The sequence below is a fragment of the Ascidiella aspersa genome, chromosome 4 (assembly GCF_963924565.1).
Source record: "Ascidiella aspersa chromosome 4, kaAscAspe10.2, whole genome shotgun sequence".
Classification (NCBI taxonomy): domain Eukaryota; kingdom Metazoa; phylum Chordata; class Ascidiacea; order Phlebobranchia; family Ascidiidae; genus Ascidiella; species Ascidiella aspersa.
The window spans coordinates 13,889,971-13,909,697 of NC_139450.1; the positions used below are offsets into that span (position 1 = coordinate 13,889,971).

The window sequence follows — 19,727 nt, forward strand, 5'->3', positions numbered from 1 at the left end:
ATTGCTAACTCGGCTGGTTTGTTGTTATATTTTAGAATGTGAGCTCTGTGAACCTAAACGTTGAGAACCTAAACGTTAAAATAATTAAACAACCTTAAACTTAGCGAAACTGTTCAGAGCTACTCGTATAAGTTTTGTGTTAATAACCGAAACGCTGTGCAGATAGAAAATTAAAAAGAAAATCAACTAAATTAGGATAAATTTTGCTGACTGGCTTTATATGCCATCTTAATTTAAGATAGACCCAATTAAAAACAGATGAATGTCAAGTTTATTAATTTCATTAATTTCAGACGGCATTGCTGTCGACAAAGTATCAATGAACGTTTTTTTCCGTTGAACGCAGCTCTAGTACAGGTCAACAATCAACAAAGGCTTTAATAAACCTAGTCGACATTAGACATTTAAATATTACAGCCAAACCAACTAAAGCAAAGAAGACATAGAAAAATTTAGAAGAGGCTAGGGAGTAAGTCTTTGCTCGTCCAGTAAAGATCCTGTTCTGTCTCAATTTGAACATTTAATGTCAACAAACATCTGTCAAATCAAGGCGCATATAGCGGCGGCACAGCTACCCTCCCCTTTCTTCGGTCTCTTGAGGAAATAATATCGGAAATGCAGTAAGCCCATCGTTGACAAGTAGTGCAACGGCGCCAAGGATTTTCTAGATTGGAACAGCGGTTGATAGTTACTTGGGAGTTCGCCTGACAGCTTAGAGCCAATTTCGGTTCCATGGTTTTTCTATTCAGCTTTAGTCTCCCAGCCTTAATGTTAGGTAAATGATAAATGATGCCGTTCGCCATGCTGCAAAACCAAAACATTTTAAAGTCATTGTTATAGTGCATGTTACGTCATGGTTTAGGAAACGGCATTTTTACGGTTAAGACTAACAGTCTGGTCTTTTAGTTAACGAAGCACATCCAAATGTACAGGTATAGCGCACAAGAACAATACTTCATGCATAAAAATGTGGAGATAAAACGACACAAGACACTGAACATTTTTCGCACAAAGACTTTTTTTTTTTTTGTTTCGACCAACAACCTAGCCGTGGAAAAAACGTGACGAAAGGCGGACCGAGGTTTGTAATTTGGCCGAAAAAAATCACGACGCGACACTGTCAGGTGCGCACGTGGTAACCTGTCATTAAGTATATTGTCGGGAACAAACCAGCACAACGGAACAATGGACACGGGATTTCGCGACAAGTTCAATTTGCAGATACTTGTCTTTCTGCGGTTTCGTCTTGTTAAAATGATCACTAAGATTCATTTGAATCGGCAAAACAAGTACAGCGAAATTCGTCGTTTGAGCTCCACTCTGATGTTTTGACTGTCTCAGAATTTAACTACGTTTTCACTTAGAGGTGGAAATATTTTGCACAGCTCGTTGTATACGATGGGACAATTATAATCTTTAACGAAATTAAAAAAAATCAGTGTCATAAACTTATCTAGCATACCAGGAAATCGAACGTTAAGTACAATCTTCGGGTGCATTTTAAAACTACTTCAACTGTCAATTAATTGTGATTAGTAATAGCAAAAAAAGTGTCAGCCAAGCGTGGGGGGAAATAATACCACTAAGGCTTTATCATTGTGGATTACAGCCTGTTCATATATTTGCAGCAAATAGTTCTAAGAAGTAATCAGTCAAGTTGATTCAACGTATACCAGTAAATATACAAAGGTGCATGATCAAATAACTCAAACCCGTACCATTAAAGTCAGGTATAGGGTTAGCCAATAGTAAACATTCCTGTCCAAGGAAGGTACGCTTAGTCGGTTGCGTTTAAACATTTTACCCATAGGTCAGCGACGTGGTATGGCCTAACACCGAAAGTAAAACATAACTACCCAGAAAGTTAATATCGGTGGATACTGGTCCAGTGGTCCGCCATCTGTTCCTTCATCATAAGGCCGCGAATTATTTTAGTAAGAATCTGTCGATGTATATCAAAAAGGCAAAACATACACCAGCGGGTTATACTTTTCGTATGTTGCACTACGACCAGCTGACAAGCGAACGTAATGGCTTGGCAAACACAAAAGACGATTCACGGAAGCCGCGGATTGACTTATGTCATGCTGTTATAGTCAAGAACGCGCGGCTAAAGGCAACAGAAGGAGCTGTAGGCACACGGGCTGTAACGTTATAATTGTAAAACAAACACACTAATTTGGAAACACGAACCTTGTTTTGGTCGTTTGGCCGACTGGACTGCTAACATGGTCGTGTCGATTTCTTGTTGTCGGTACGATGGAATTTTATCGATTTTCCATCAACTTTCGCGTTGACGTGACCTGTGGCGAGGGCAAAGCAAAACACTGAGCCCCGGCTACCCGCATCTCTTCTAAAAGGTGACATACCCCATGTTATTTCGCTCTTCGCGTTAACCAGGGTATCACTTTCGACCGATACAACCGATGCTAACGATGTTTTGTTTCGGTCGGTTATAGGAAATGATGCGGTTTTCGTCGAAGGTCGACTACGGCGTTTGGCGGTAAATTGGCCAAGACAGGAAAGATAACTTGCAATGCTCTGCTGCTTGAGCAAACAGCGCAAAAATCAAAACAGCTTCGATTTGATGATTAGCTTTGAAGCAGTAATGGTGTCTCACATTTGACTTAAAGCCCCTCTTCCCTCCATTAGGTTCTGAAGTTCATTTTTCAGTAATTTTAACTTAATTCTTTGAAGCATAAAATGGTTAAGGTTGTAGTAAGACTATAGGCATATTAGGAAAATAAAGCCCATATAGAAGTAGGTAGCATTTTAAACGTTTCGAAAAACTCATTATTTATTTTTAACATTAACTTAATCAAGTAACGTTTAAACAAAACACTGCTTATACAATACCATGTAACACTGCTAATAGTATTCCGTGTAATAGTTTTATTAACAAGCATAAACTTACAAGTAATGGATTTAAAAAACAGAAAAGTTTGACTGACGTATGAAGCTGTGAAAAACACGACCCGTGGTCGGCACCTTTTAACTTATACTTCATCACAAATTGGTTAGAACACGGCCGAAGCACGAAAATTGGCGTATATTGACGGAAACATTGTCATGTCAGCACGACGACTGGACGCGCAATTTCCCGGTTTTCGTCCGGTCGATGCGGGACTTCGTTGAATCGGAATTTGCCGAAACGATTCCCGCGCCAAACCTTGTATTGTGAAGTCGTTTTGTCGCGAAGCATTTAGGGCGAAATCGTGCGTGGTGCCGCCTTGAAGTGAACGCGCGGGTCACTTGCCTTAAAAGCGAGACAACAGCTTGTGTTCGAAGGGCTGATCGCAGCAGATGGGGATTGCGGTGACTTGGCGTGTGAAAGTGTGTTCGTCCCAGATAGGCTGTGGAAATATTTTGCTTTTGGATCGCGCATGGTGTTTTTCACTGTCGCTAAGCAATGGGCCGAATTGAAGGCCTTGCCGGTTTTTAGAGAAGGCTCTTGGCTTATGCAGTACGTCTAACATCGCCTTTGGAAAAATTACGCAGTTGTTTGGACTACATTTAAAAGGCAAAACAATGTACAAAACTCAGAGTTGTGAAGAAATATCAACCAATCTAGTTGTTTTTACGGTTTTTATAACTGCCAAGAATTCTTAAAAGACCAAACAGATTTGCTAAACACCTAAAAATAAACGAAATGGTTTCGGTCTGTCAAAACATGTTGAAAAATTCCGTGTACAGTATCAAGTTGAAAATCTTTAATTAGACAAAAGGTTTTGGTTTTGGCGTCGAAGGCATAAACACCTCCGTAAGTCGACACCGACTTGTACAACTCAGGCCGAGCACCTGCGTCAATCGAGGTTGCACATCTGATTTACCCCTAAACAGTCCCGGCTGCCTTCATATGGCATGTGGGGTTGTCGGTCGGGGTGAGGGACGGAAACGTGGCACTGGTATGTGGCGTTTCATTGCGGTTATGGTCGATAACAATGGTGGAAAAACGACGTAAGGCATTTTCCCCATACTTCGGCGTCAACAGAGGTTCATAACTGTTCCGTGTCGGATCTCCTTCTCTATTTCTATTCGGGGAAACAATAAATTTGTAATGTATGGAGGAACTCTACATAAATATCGTCATAACATATGTAAAAGTAATCTAACTAGTTTTGTTCGCGTTTACAAACTCAGAAAGTAACTTATCGGGTTTAAAGGTTAATCTACCTTTCAGTGGTATTAGTCTTAAATTGTGCTTTTTATGTTTCGACAGCCTAAAATATTAACGTGGTTAGACCAATTTCATTGTCACCGAGTCCAAACAAAGTCACTATACGGGTTTTCAGCCTGCCTATAATCGCTAAGTGGTATTACGGTGTTGGTGTTTCAAAATCATAAACCGTTTCGCGTCTTGAAAAAAACGCAGATCGCTTCAATTCAAGGGAGAAAAAGTTCCCACGGCGCCCGTATCTTGTTTTTACTACGTCGCGGGCTGCCAGCCGATTCTGCTAGTAGTAGTTGAAGCAATTCCCGGGCGAGCGCTATCAGTCGGAGGCTATTATCCGTAAATGTGTTTTAGCTGCGCGAAACAGAGCTAGAATCACTTTGAAGTCGGCCGCCGGGTCTTTCTTCTTGTTACCGTCTGTTTTTATTTACATCTCCCCCAACCCCGCCTTCCTATTAACGTCACAATGGCTCGTGCTACGTGTAAGCTTATCATCTTTTTCGAGTTGGGGCGCGCGACTGCGATCAGCGTTCGTTGTGTTGCCGCGGCTGTAACACAAAAGCGATACCAGGACTAGACAGGGCGCCAATTAAAGGTTACAAGATTGTCGGCCGTAGGGCGAGGGGGGTTCAAAGTTGGATTAACACCAAGTTGTTGCCAGTCTGCTGGGAGGCCTCTCGCCGCGTCGCGCAGTTGGTCTGTCAGTAGTTGTACCAACCGGACTGCAGCGCAGGAGAGCTGGGCAAGAAACAAAAGATGCTGCCAGGGTGGTCGTAAAAACAAGGCAGAGCATATAACAAGTCGCAAATTTGCCAAGGTGAGGAGACGCGCAGGCGGCACGCGCTGCCTCGGATCGCGTTGCCTCGCCCGTGTTTGCCCCAAATAGCATTTACAGGCGTGCAAGTTGGCCAAACAATAGAGGCAGCGTCGTAAACGGGATCACTATTAGCGTCGGAGTTAGTGCGATTTAAGCGGGAGAGTTCACAGTTGTTAAGTTAGACAATGCGCGCGCTGTACCCATGTCTTACGTAGCTCTGTCAATGTCGAATAGCTTTAAGCAAGGTACTATCGAGGATTTAAATTGCCCTAATTAACTTCAACAAATCTTCTGTCAGTAAACAGACCCTGGCTTTTAGTTACGATTTAGTCTTCTTGCCGCCATTGATTACTCTTACTATAACTGTGCAAATGTAGGCTAGCACAGCTTTTCTGTACATATTTGCTCACTGGATTACTTTGTGAAAACGCAACGGAACAAAGAAAACGCCGCCATTCGAGAACCAGAATCGCTTACAATGACTGTGCGGACTTACATCTTGCCTCTGATAAGAACCTGTTGCATTCTGTTATTTATTTATCACTGTGTTGTACGGCAAAATTATTTGTTACCTAACAATGGGTCGGTTGGAACAATGTCGAAAAGAACCGATGCTTTGTTAGAGCTTGACCATTCGGCGCCAAACATTTACGACCGCCCTCAGTTGCGATTAGCTTCAAATAGTTTTGACTTTTCTCAACAATGGCGTTTTTTAGACGGCCGGAAAAATGCCCTCGTAACGCCGCCAAAGTCTTTGGAAATCGCTGGTGCGTCGAGCCGTTTTAGGTTAAGGAGAAGTGCAGCGACAAGAAAATCAAGCTCAAAAAGAAAAGATAAAAAGAGAAGGAAACACGGACAGGACAACGAAACCGGTCAAGAGCTGAGGTACCCGCTGGAAAACGTAGATTACTATGCGACACCGAAGCAAGCACGTAAAGAATTAGGGAACGTACAAAAACTTTGCCCAATTTGGGAGGCTGATTCCAAAATCATTTTAAGTTGTTCCAACGGACGTCATCTTGGATCAAGGTGCAATGTTCGCTGTCCACCCGGATACAAACTGACAGCAAAGAACAAGACGTTTCGACGTTGCAGAATAAACAAGCGAAAACGAAGGAGAAAGAAAAATCATCACAAAAAGGAGAGCCGTGTGTCATGGACAGGAAAGGACCAGCATTTCAAATGCGGTAAGTTGTGGGGAAACAGTTTTTTAAAAAAGGATGCTGCTAGCGCAAAAATTTTCATTTTTTTAAATCTGTAGGATTGAGGCGAACATAGTGAACATCCATCTTCCCATGGTATCGGAGTAGCGTTTTTACAGCTTGTGCAGTATATTGTTTTGTATATTTTGAAAAAACTCATTTTCTACCGCATATCACTTTAGGTGGCATTTTAATGATGAACTTCTTGAAGCGACCGCCATTTTTATGTTGTTGTCCCGCAAGTTTGCAGCTAGAAAACTCCGGCGCTTTTTTATTGCTTATTGGCTTTAAACTTAAAAAAAAGTTTTTATTACCTATCTGATTTTAATATCAAATACCGAAAAAAAGTGCGGCATTTTAGTAGACACTTTTTGATCCCTCAGGTGAATGATGAAGGAATTTCATATTTCTACTCAACGCCCGAAATTTGCTGTAGCGGTTGTTCAAACACCGCAGTTTTCTTGTCATAAAACGCACACGACTGTCGCGAAACGACGTCGCCCAACGTATAAGTGGTGGCGTTACTACATATATGAGTGGACCCGTGTTTATTTAGAGCCATTAGGCACAAGCCTACACACTCAGAACCCGACCGCAACTATATTAAGATCGTGGACCGCAGGGATGATATATATACCAGTCCAGTATAAACCTACCAGTAGAACATTCCGGTCAGAGTGCTTTATCTAGCTCTTGCAGCTTACGTGCTCATAATTTCTAGTATAGTGGAAAACCCAAACCGACTAAGTATTTTTCAAATATTAAGCCCATTTCTTTTAAAATTATAGTTTATTTTGGCGCTCAACTGTAAATTATTGTAGCATTTAGCCTACTATTATTGACCTGAGATAATAAAGTAATATTTTGCAAAAACAAACTTTCCTGATATTTGAAATATAGCAACGCGAGGTTAAAAAAATAAGAAAACGTATTTTGTAAACATTTTTACCTCATTAGAATGGCACAAATCTCCTTGGAAAATAACATTTTCAAGCTGCATCTCTCGAGATAAGCTTCTCTTTGTTGAACAGCAGTAAATATTTAATGACGGGAAGGCTATTTAAACATTAACATTTAATGATTTCCTGTTTAAAGACGTTTTCGGCTCGGTTTCCAAGAAAATTATCTTTGACTCGCGTTCCTCATTCTTAATTTTCATTCTTCTGAACGAAAATTAATTTTTTTCCACGCTGACCAAAACCCAAATGGGCAAGGATAAACATCCTAACCTTTTTAAATATCAAAATCGAACCACGAGGATTTTTGTTTTGAACTATCATCCTTTGCACTTGAAATCAAAATTATTAAGTGGTTGTCAACCACATGTGGTTTGTAATTCTATTTTCGGGCGAATAATAAATGCCAAACAAGAAATAAGCTGTTATTAGACCAATTACCATCAGCATTTTTGTGACCTCGTGATGTTACTTTTCATTTCCTATTTTAATTGCTCTCTCTAAACTCTTATTAGGTATGACAACAATTAACTTATCACATAAACCGCAATTTTTTTGTTTATGAGATGATTTTGGTAAAGGTGCACCTCTTTCCTTTCTCTATCCTTTGCTGATATTGGCCAGATGTTGCGGGCCAATGTCAAGGCACTTCAGCATTGTTTCCAGCTGACGCCGCGGTCGTGGCTATAAGATAATGTTGAGAATGCCACAGGGGGAAACTAGAGAACGCCGCAGACGAACTAGGTTGGCGGATGCAATGACAATGCTCGCCGGAAGCGTTTAATCTGGAGTGCCGATTCGAGTCGCAAAAGGCCTTTCATTTCGGCCACTTAATATTAACTAAGGCCTTTCGGCGACTTACGGCAAAGCTCGCTCGCTCGCTTGTTCGCGACACAAGCGCCGTCGGTGCAGATGTCGCTTGTCGCTCTCGATTAAAACACTCAAAACGGTCGCGCGTTAACTCGAGCCCACTTCGCTTGGAGTGCTAATATAAACAAAGTTGCGGCGATTAGGGTCTCGCTTCGCTTTGAAGTCTATCGCGCCCTGTGCATCGTGTTTGAAGGGAAGTTCGTCGTATTTTATATTTAGTCAATGGTGGCTAATTGTTAATAGGGATTCAAGAAAAGTTTGGTTGACCTCTTTCATTTCTTTTGTGCGTTGTTGTTTAATTAAAATCCCCAGCACCCATCAACGGGCTGCGTCATTCTACAGATGTTGTTTTTTTTTCACCGACTGAGAAGTGTGAGACTTGTGATTTTATCTCGAAACAACTAAAATGTGACGAGTCACGATAAGACATCGGATTTTAGTCTAGCCGCGCTAATTTTAGTTAGCGTTTACTGTTTTCTAATTTTGAAATACAAGCTTCGCTTTATACCAGTGTTTCTTAAACTTTTTGTACCAGGTCCGATTTTAAAAGTTTCAGGCCCCCCAGAATTACTGCATGTCAAAAAATCTGTTATGGCTGTGTCAAAACAAAAACATACTGGATTCCAGGCCCCACCAAAACTTACCAGGGCCCACGGGTGCACTTTGGCAACCACTGCTCTATACAAATTGCGGATTTTTGGCGAAAATTTTAATATATTAGCGTTTCTCCTGATTAACTGACCACGAACAAATCGGGCTAAAGCAAAAATTGCTTTTGCCTGAAGTTAAAATGGCTAAAGGTAAAACTTGTGCAACGCTTTTCTTCAAATAAACCAGAGGGTGTGTCTCCTTTAACTTTGGTCTGGTTGTTAGACTTTCACTCCTTCCGCCTTTGGAGTGGCACGTTACTTATCCCATCTAGCCGAGATGTCCTCTAAGTCCCTGGAGTTTAACTTGTGTATCAAACCCAAATATCAGTTTAAAGTCGCCCTTTATACCCTGTTACAAAATATGCCCAAACGGAAATGGGTCACACCCAAAAAAAGTTCTTTAAAAGCCCCCGCGATGATGTTTAGTTATCGTTGACTGGCATCGAGGCGAAAATGGACTCAAAACGGCCAATTCTAAGTCACATTTAGTCTAAAAGCCAAGATTTCACCCCTCTTTCGCCGCAGTGTGTTGTAATACAAGACGCTTACCGCGGCGCTTTTTTTTTCTGATGACTTTGCAAGTTAAATATTTGCCGTGTTTTGTGAGTCGGTAACGAATAGGCGCATACCACTGCTGACATGAACCGCAATTGCATGGGGGCAGACCGGTGTTGGGTTCGTTTTAACCAGACCACAAGCCCCGCGTAGCCAGTCCACTAAATCACACGCATGAGCTTTGCCCTTGAGCAGTCACGTGCCAAAGTAAAGAGGGGTTAATCCGTTTACTGTGCCCAAGCCCGATGTTGAACTATTTACCAGCGGCCCGCCGTCGCATTTTTGTCACCTCCGACGCAAAGATGAAACCTCGAACGGTATTCGGGGGCTTGGCCGCGAATGACCTTTAATGACCCTTTCGGTTGGCTTCACCAAAAAGGTCACTAAAAGCTCTCTATTTGTTAATGGGATTTGGTCGGTTGTTGTTCAACTTAAGCGCAGCTGAGCGCCCAAACGTTAAATCCGTTTTAGTCGCGGTTCTGCTTTTAACAATACAAATAAGCGCGGTCTTGAATCTCTGTTTGACCTCGACAGGTCCCTGTGTATTGGGTTTCCAGAGAGTTTTGTCTAATCCTCGCCTGGCGCGCCTAATTGAAATTATCCAGGTGCCGTTCGCGGCCATTACCGGAGAAAGCTGAGTGTGGTCTTAGAGTTTCCTGGCGCTTGTCTATAAATTAAAACGAATGTAATACGATACCGTTCAAAAAAAAGCGGCGAAGACCTGACTGACTTAGATATCCAAGAACAGATTTTGTCTCATCGTCTTGGGCGATAGAACCAGTTACTCTCACATACACTTCGACCCGGACCGCAAACCAAGCTCAATTTACCCTTTTTGGAAATCGCAACGACTCACAGGTCCCGAAAGCTTTTGGAAACGTACTGTCATTGTGCCATAATAAACAAAAACAACTTCTGGAACTCTCAACAATGACTCGATTGTGATTGGATAATGACCGGCCTGATGCGTCACGCGTCCCCGCTTGCGTACTTTTCGTCTGTGGCGTCATAGAGTGATCCTGTGTCGTCCCTCGGAGCTGAGATTTCACTTGTCGCTAGCCCCAGTTTGGGTCTGGCGTGCATCTGGGGCCACCCGATACCTGGGGCCAGGTGTACGTTTCAAGCAATAGAATTTGACTTGACAGTATCCTGGAGTCTCGACTCTCTTTTTGCTGTGAGTAAATGATTAATAGAAATGTCGAGTAATAGTGCTTATTGGAAGCGTCGCTTTCTTCGATGTAATTCCAGGTGCCTGTCTAGTATATTGTCCCAAATGATGTCATTATGGTATACGGTTTTCCCTTGTTGCTCGCTTAGGTGATGGAATCAACCGTTAAAATGCAGGCGTGCCTCTTAGCGCCACTCGACACATGTCTTTGGAAAAACTGGCGATACGCCGCGCAATACGATGCGGGTCGGCAATCTGAATGAGCTTTATTGTGCGTCGGGGCCGTGTTTACAGATTCGGATCCGCTTTTGCTTTCGTTGCGCTCGGCCGAACGACCCTTCACCCCGGCGAGCACTTGACCCTGACGAATTTAATTCGCGATTTCCCGTTCGACGACGACTTGCGCTGTCGAATCGCAAACCGCGCGCGGCCATTTGTCAATTGGCGAGCAAGTTTCTCGTAGTGGCCGGGTTTCGGCAAACACACTCCATACAACAGGTGTCTTTCTTACCTGGGCCTCACGCTGTGCGTTCTTTGTGGAATAGTTGAGATTAATGGGCCACCATATTTTATAAGCATACCAGGTGCTCCCCTGTACGAAATAAATGTTTGCCTGTATAGCCTGTGGCTCAGAAGCTTTTACAAACGCAACAAAGGTTTCCAGTTTTGGTGTGTGATGGAATTCAGTGGAAGCCAAAACACTAATACCGAAAAAAAAAAAGTTTAAAGAATGCCTTAGCTATACAATTACCTGTGTTTGTAAACTTAAACTTTAATTAATGATTCATGGGTTTCGTGCAGACACAAATGGTATTTATCATATTAATTTCTTATCAGGTTTACCTGTTCATTAAATTGTGTACATACGCAGGGGAAAAGTGGTGCCCATGTCGTCCAACCGGTTGCCCCATCTCTGGTAATTATGCCTAACGCGTAAAGCCTCTCGGCTCTCAATAAAACAGCTGTGTTTATTACGCGCGACCAGCTGCTCGATCATAGCCGCCGTAACAAAACACAATAAACCGTCCTACGTACGGAATTCGCGTCAGCGCCACACCGGTCACATGTGCTTAAATCGCTCAACTATGCTCGGAATTGTTTCTATTTGTCGCGGAATGTACGCCCGTAGTTGTGTAGTTCAACGCGTAAGCAAAAACTTTTTATTTCTGTGTTGTCCCCATCCTCCTTTAAAAAAGTTTAACCTATAGCCGATTTGCCGTGTTGCCAGGCATGCCAAAGTGTTGCGGCCAGGATAGCCAAGTTATAGTAGCTCTGCAATATACATATTAGTAAATTGTTGCTAAGAAACCTCTCTTTCTTACGTTTTACTCAGAAGACCTTTATTTATTTAGTTTGCGTAGCAAATTTTCTTTGGTATTGGCGTTAGAGCTGTTGGTGCGAAAATTGAAGTGATCCAATAATGCGGAAACCATGAAACGTAGGCGACAAAGTACGTGACTATATGACGTTGGTCAGTAAACGGAAACGTTGGTTGGAGTAATTTCCGGATTATAATGGCAGCTTACGGCGGACAGAAAGCCACACCTCTGGGAAGAAAATGTTGAAAATTCCACGACCAACATCCGCATCTGGCGAGCGCCAAGCGTGTCAATAATATAAAGATATAAAAACTGTCAACGAAAATGAAGACTATAACCTTGGTTTTGTTTTGATAACCTATACATTTATAAGCTGTCTATCCGAGATTTAAAAAAAATTTAATAAATGTTTTTACCGAAATATTTTACCCAGCCAAGCGCGCCAATAAGCTGCTCGGGGCCAGCTCAGCAAGACTTTATTCGGCAAAAAGAAATTCCAGCCACGAATGCATGTAATGCGTGGAACAAAGGCCGGCCCAGATGGCCGAATATTGAAGTGACCAGGTGCGTCAACACGACCGCTCCGGGCCTGCCTGTCGGCCGTTGCCGGGCGCGTGCTGGCGTTGGCTTATTGCCGAGTCGCGATGATTGAGTTGTCCTGTGGCTGGAGACCACTTCGGTGCACCCCGGTCCGGACCTGTGTAAATGTTGTATACAACGAGCGCCGCGCGCCCTTCAGTCGCTATATAAACAAGAGTTTAATCAAGCCTCGGCGTGGCCTGCTCGGAGGTCTTGTTTTCTGCTCTTTGCTTGAGAATTTTGCATCTTCTTCGGCCAGCTTTGAGATGCGATTGCGAGGCCTGCAGCAGCTGTGTTTGCGTTGTGCGAGGATTGTGTTTCGAATTTTGTTACGCTCATCGTAACTAGCATTTGTTTTTAACCTTTAACAGGTGGCGCTAAGTATGTTCTAGACGTGAACGCGTCAATACAAAAGTGTTCTGCCATCAAACAAACATATTATGTTCAAACTTTTTCAATAAATTATTTTTCTCCCCCAAAATGCGGAAACGGTATACACAACAGATTGTGGTTGTATGTGAGGTGGGTCAATTACTGAAGCCGTTTCGCTGCTGCGTTTGGCGGTCACTCCAGTGTTGGCAAGCTAACAACATCGGGACGGACGCGGGCAATTCGAAACCTGGATCGTTTCGGCGAGGTTTAATTAAAAGCTTCGTCCTCGCTTCGCTCGCCAGAATTTTTTGTCTAATTGCCGGTTTTCGTCTCGCCGAGCAGCGGCCAGGCTTTTCCGATTTTTGTCGAGTGCGAATTCGCGAATCCACTCGAAATCTTTGTCGCGATTTGTGGCTTGGTGCGGCGATGTGTGATAGAGGTCTCGAACCCGTAGTGTGTTTGTAAACCGACTGACTCTGCTTTTCGCGTCTAATTGTACTACAGGTGAAAAAAACACCACTTGCCTGTCGAGATTTAGTAGCACCGAGCGTTTTGTTCGTCAGCCAACGCCAACCGCCTGTGTCGTCAACTGGATAAAAGCGTCTGTCGTAAAATTGCAGGCTTTTAACCAATCCAACAAAAACTTCAGTGACTTCAGTTCGACGCTGCGACAAAAGGCCCACAGTCCACGCGAGAGCGGCTTACGGCGAGTAATCGCCATCTGCGCATGGCAATTACTTTTGGGCGACAGATTTGACGACCAGATTGTACCCAAGATTCCCTGAAGTTACTGGGTCGACCACAAAATGCGCTCTGTAGTTTTCGCCTCTGCCGCAATTTCCCTCAACAGAACGCTGTTTTATTCCACGAAAAAGCTGTTTTCCAGCGATAAGCAAATTGCTTATATGGGCGTGCGCTGCACGAAATTGTCGCGTTCGGCGTGAGCCCACTTTTCTTAACCCCTTCTTTTGTTTGTTGATACAGATCAGCTTTTTTATATGCAATTTGTTATCGCGTATATTGAAGTTGGAAAATTCCTGACTTCTGTAAAACATTACTTTATAGCTTGTTGTTTCGTAGTGCCCTCTTGCCACTATATTGTTCTAATCTAACTTTTTTGTAATTTTATTTTCAACAAAAAATCCTTGTCTATTGACTAAAAACATTTATTACAATTATGGAAATAGGTAACATATTGACCTTATTAACCTATTAATTGTTTTTCATCGTCGTGTCGTTATTTGAACACCCTTCCCGAATCAGCTCTGTTTTTTTACATATAATTGGAACGCCATGACGCCATTTGTTTAAACAGGTCGCAATCCAATACTTTCACTTTAAAATCAAAATTAAATGTTTTGCCATTTTTTAATATTTTACTGTTTCAAATTTCAGTGTCGGCATGTCAGCCGCTGAGTGCGCCACCTAATGGAATCGTAAAATGCTTTCCACTCTCGCCCGATGATCCTTCGACCTTGACCTCTCAGACTTGCACGGTCCAGTGCGCTGCGGGTCACCGAGTGTCACACGTCAGCGTTCGCAGCTGTCAATCAAACGGTTCATGGTCAGGAGCTGATGTCACATGTGATCGTGAGTGGCATGTTATAGTTATCGCTGATCAACGTTTAATTTCTGCACGTATCGCGTATGGCAAGAAAAAATGTTAAACACTGGATCTTGTATTTGTGTTAACGATAGCCCAGTCTTACTGTAATAGAGAAACTCAAACAAAAAGGTGGTTCCTACATATAACGACCAGCAAACAAAACGCCTAATGAAAGATTAGTACAGTGGTTCTCAACCTTTTTTTTTTCGAGGCCCGTTTTCTTTGCACAAAAATTCTGTGGCCCAATAAATTTTTATGAAAGATCAAACTATAAAAAAGGTTTAGAACAAAAAATAGCGGAGCATATATCAAAACAGATTATTTATTCAACCGTGCATTAGTGAGGCACTTGCTTTTGTACAATAAGTTTACATTCCTTCTCGATTCCTCCCCAAGCCATTATTCCCGTAAAATTAAGTATAGTGACACAAATAAAAATAAAATCTTTAATAAATATAGCCTTTTTTAAATTCGGCTGTGGACCACCTAAAAAGTTTCCATGGCCCACTGATTGAGAACCGCTGCATTAGTAAATTGTTAAAGCCATACAGTAGAGCCAAACAAAATATAACCGGTAGTGCATATAGTCATGGTGTTTCGTTAACTTTTTTTTACTGTCATGCAGCGGTGGTTCAGAGAGCTCCTTTACCTTCCCCTAACTACATACGTCACCAAGCACTGTATTGCGGTGACGTCAGAAGTATGACGCATTACACACAAAGAGGAATTGTTTTCTTGGTGGCTGGGGACCGGGTAAGTGTTTGATTTGTTTTGATTTTGTTTAAGTTTTGATTTGTCCGGGTAAGTGTTTGATTTGTTTGATTATTAGAGATCGACCGATATCACTTTTTTCGGCCGGTAGCAATAAACGATTTTTTTATAAACCTGACTCCTGGTAATAGTATAAATTAATTGAGATGAGATATTTTAGGACAAAAGATCGGGAAAATACAAACGGATATATCGGTCTATCTCTAGTTATGTTATTCGCTTGTAACGACAACCGACATGATTTACTACTGCTCTGTGACCTTAACTGATAGAAAAATGTTTCCATCATTTTTAATAGGCAGAGATGCATAGGGCAGTAACATCAAATATTGCATAAATTAGTGACATCGACGCGCTATTTTAACTATAGTCTTGGTACAAATGTCTTGCTAAGGATACACGTGTGCATGAGAATTATCACCTAGTCAACCGTAAACTGCGGGCACCAGAAAGCGCTACTTCTTATCACCATATCTCAATCTTACAACTTGTGTAGTCGGTGACCACTGATGCTGTCAAACATTGCTTAACAGGGGGTTTAGGTAGGGATATTCTTTTCAATACCGCATCAAAATAAAAAGTAAATCGCGTGCTTCTGTCGTGACTGGCGGTTTCCACAGAAGACCTCAGTAGTGGTGTTCGTACAAGGCTCCGGCTCAAATTAGCGGCTCGTCAAGTCGAATTTGTCCCGATGGCAAACCGACGATCCAAGATTGCCGGCAATGAAATGCGGTTGTCGTGTTGTCGCTGTCTTAAATCAACAAATCCTATTTACGCAAGCGACCGACATTAATCCATTACTCCCTCGCTGCGATCGTCTCTTTCGTAGGGCGCAGTTTCATCGCCAGATTTATTTAAATTCCCATTGCCCCTAGCCACCGACATTTTTCGTAATGCTGCTTGTTTATTTTTTTAATCCAGTAGCCTGAATTTTTCTTTAGGTTGTAGCATCCCATAGCCTTATGCGTAACAGTATAGTTGGTTGTTGAATGACAAATGCGGATTTATTTCTTGTATTAATCCCCGAGGGGACCATAGCAGTTTTCATTCTAATCTTCATGTCTATACGTTGACGAACTTAAAGTTCACAATTGATATCGTGGATTAGCTTGACACGTTTGGTACTACCTAATGGAAAACTTATATATATTTAACCCATTTTCTAATGAATCCAAGGTAACCAGCTTTGTTTTTTTTAAAACGTAACCCTAATATGACACTTTAATTATCTAAACGATGCAGGATACAACTAGGTAGACATTCAGAATACGTTAACGCCCGTCGGTTCAAGGATTATTTTCTTCTCTACAGTCGGCTAATGTTGTCCGCGTGTTCCGTTGGTCGGAGGATAGATTTCGGTCCGAACCTCACCAGCTGCTAAGCCATTTTCAGCCACAATCGGTCGACGTAGTACCAACTGCAACGGGCGGTCTGTGGTTGGTTGTTGGAAATGGAATCGCAACGACCTTCTATCGGTAAGTTCCATTTCAGGGCGATTTTAATTTATATATATATGTAAATACATACCATGCTTAGACTTGAGCCTCCAATATATGCATGTCAGATAAAAAGAATATCCCTGGTCGTCATCTTGGTTATTCTCAAATAGTTGCCATCGTCAGCAAAAATATAGGATTGACGCAATAAAGTGATCGTTTAAAATATCGATAGAAAAACAGGAAAGCACTCAGGGTTGTCATGAACGGATGGTTCAAAGACACTTTACGCACTGACAAACGCCGGTGCTAAGGTCCTTCTCATATTAAGTTTGGAGCTAGTTGTTGAATTAAGGAAATGACCATTCATCCCAAACCGGCAGGCGAGCATCGACCGCATAGGTATCTCGTGTAGGTCTACGCATATCACTGAGTTGTGTAATAGTGTTGTACATTTGCCATTTTTAGAGTTATTTCAACTTTAAATTAATTATTGTTGTAGCTGGAACAAGTTCTCCAACAAGTTCATCTTTTCGAGTACAAACTCGCCACTATCGGGCGCCAATAAGTTCAATTCAAACCAAACGATTGGGTTTGACATGATTCCCTTGAAGGGAAAGATTTACAGGTGCACAGGCAAAATGAGAAAGGGACGTTCAGTGGTTCTGGTTCAGAAGCTAATCACTGCACCTGGTGAGTTGAATAACGCGACCCCTATACCGGGAATAGAGATAAACATGAACAAAAACATAGAACTTTTTTATGGCTAGACAAACACCTATTTAATTATTTGAATCCAAAATTCGTATATATTGTTAATTGAATCGCCTTTTCTTCTTTTCGACCTAAGTTTGTTATCAAAAATACATAAAACCTATAATTTTAAACAATGTAAAACATTAATCAGCTTTGCGATTTTCTTATTCTCATTTTCCTAGATATCAGATTTTTTTGGTAACACAGTTTATCCTTTAGGCCGGAGGGGCTTCTTCAGAAGAGTGGTTCGCCGCAAGATGCGAAGCCCCGAACTTGTTTACCAATGCTCGCTGCTGCCCTCTGGCGACTCGTTCAACATCGTCATGACGTCGAACAGACCGGACGGCCAAGGACGGATCTGGATCGCTCGACCCGAGAAAAAGCGAATGAAGATTGACGACGTCATAAAAGGAAATTACCTCCGCAACGTTTCGGACGTGCTTGGTTTCCGAAACTCGAATCAGCAGTTTATCGTCGCCGCTCAGCGAACGCAAACCGGCCGTTGCTACGTGTACAAAGCGAATAACGAATCAGCAAAGTTCGTGACGTAGAGTGACATCACCGGGAATATGCTTACGTCGGTTTAACTTGAAAGGTGGTCGCGCAGCTGGCGACAAGGAACGATTTGCGTTTGGGCGGTGGCCTAATAGTTCAGATCAAGTGGCGTTTGTTATTATCCAGCGACAGGTATTTTAAATTTCACTCTACCTCTAGATATCGCCCCAGACTTCTCTTTTATTTTGAACCTGAGCGGTTAAACGATATTCGTTATATTAACTTATTTATTACAACTTCAAATACAACCTTTTCAAATACAACCTTACGCAATTTTCATCGCCATCAAGCACAATAAAGTATGGTTTTCAACGTTTGTATTTATTACTTTGTTATTAATTTTACTGCAAGGTTATCTTTAACTTTTATGCTGCCCATATTAGGCGACATTTTATTCCTCATTAACATCGCGAAACTCGGGTCCATGTAACTAGATTCAAATTGCCATCTAATATTGTAAACAGCTTGTGCATTTATGAAACCTCAAAGTTGTCACTTAGAATCGACTTATTATCTCATCCAAACCTCAGAATCTTCGGCTACCTTAACTTTACACCCGTCGCATTTCATATTATATGATTTTTATAAACGTAATTTTAGACAGTTGAGTATATTTATACCCCTGTTTCCAATTTATAATTCCATTTTATAGTGTATTTTTTACTTGTCAAAAGCTTCACCTTTTGTATTGGTATTTCTTGTGACAGTTGTATTTTTCTTTTGAAATATTTTACAAAGAAATATATATGGTGTGTTAATTTAGATATGGCACTGAGGTTACATTCCTGGAGTGAGTTGCAACCAAATTATTTTAAATGTTGAAGTTTAGGGGATATTAGTAACATCGTGTTGCTGGTTGATTTTAAGTCTGCTAAAACACCGATTTTCAGAAAACGAAATAGTGCTACAAAACGAAAAATTAACCCGTCTAAAAATGATGATTGTCTTCACTCGTTATTTAAAGAGAAATATATTTACATTAGAAAGCAGGCCTATATTATCGTCATTTTAAAATCTTTGTGCATTTAAGCTTCAAAGTATAAAATTTTTAGATTTTAGTGTAATGTATTAAGATAAATTAAGGCAATTGGCTTGTGGTAGCAGCGTAAACCGAATGATACCATTGGTAGGACAAGAAAATAATGCTTTTTTGTCAGCTATATACTAATTTCTGTTAGCCCAGTATTTGAGCAACTGGTTACCGCCGATGATTACGAGATTAAAGCAGACAAGATTAAATGCTCATCGACTGTTTTTTTTTATTTTGTATAACTTGGTGACTAAACTAAACTTGTAGTTTTCGCCATTCATAACAGGCTTAACAGTAATTATGTGTGATTGCGCAACACGCAAGCAAATCCGAACTTGTTTAAAATATAAAAACAAAAAAATGTCACACGGGGCCCCAATAAAAGGTCGCGTTGGCCGTATTTGTCAACCAAAATGTCCCGGTTTTTAGTCCGACAACATTTTCTACACATTACACTGATATAAGTTTGCTGCGATTGGTTGGTTTTGTCAACCTGATGAAGAGTGCTACCTAGGGTTACCATATTTTTTGGGCTTGAAAGCGGGACGCTTTCAAACAGTCACCAGATGTAACACAAATATGTAACTTACAAAAGACCTTTTGTTACCGGTCAATTTTTTTTTTTGTTTTGCGATTGTGTAATTAAACCTAGGACAAAATGTATTCGTTTTTTTACGACAAAATAAAAAGTCAAATAATTTTCGCCAGAAAAATTCGCCTTTCCATTTTTTATTTGAAATAAAGAAAATCTATTTTTTTGATAAATAAATGTTTTACAATAGTTTATTACAGGGGTGGGCAAATGTATTCAACGGAAGAGCCATTTGCAGAAAATACAAGTACCAGAGAGCTTTAAATTATTTCAATACAAAAACGGTAAGTAATAATGCAAGTTCAGCAATAACAACAGAATT

The 19,727-nt window shown here is 41.3% G+C and overlaps 1 protein-coding gene across 1 annotated transcript; it reads left to right on the forward strand.

Moving 5' to 3' along the window:
* Positions 1 to 5,291: 5,291 nt before the first annotated feature.
* On the forward strand, positions 5,292 to 18,451 carry LOC146148039 (uncharacterized). Its single transcript, XM_083387682.1, has 6 exons — positions 5,292 to 6,175; positions 14,055 to 14,249; positions 14,891 to 15,018; positions 16,348 to 16,511; positions 16,975 to 17,165; positions 17,448 to 18,451. The coding sequence occupies exons 1-6, from the start codon at positions 5,467 to 5,469 to the stop codon at positions 17,777 to 17,779; spliced, it is 1,719 nt and encodes a 572-aa protein (XP_083243808.1). The 5' UTR covers positions 5,292 to 5,466; the 3' UTR covers positions 17,780 to 18,451.
* Positions 18,452 to 19,727: the final 1,276 nt, after the last annotated feature.

Coding starts and splice junctions, on each gene's coding strand:
- LOC146148039 (XM_083387682.1), top strand. CDS start 5,467: ATGACTGTGCGGACTTACATCTTGCCTCTGATAAGAACCTGTTGCATT. Junction 6,176..14,054: donor GGACCAGCATTTCAAATGCG/GTAAGTTGTGGG, acceptor TTCAAATTTCAG/TGTCGGCATGTCAGCCGCTG. Junction 16,512..16,974: donor ATCGCAACGACCTTCTATCG/GTAAGTTCCATT, acceptor TTATTGTTGTAG/CTGGAACAAGTTCTCCAACA.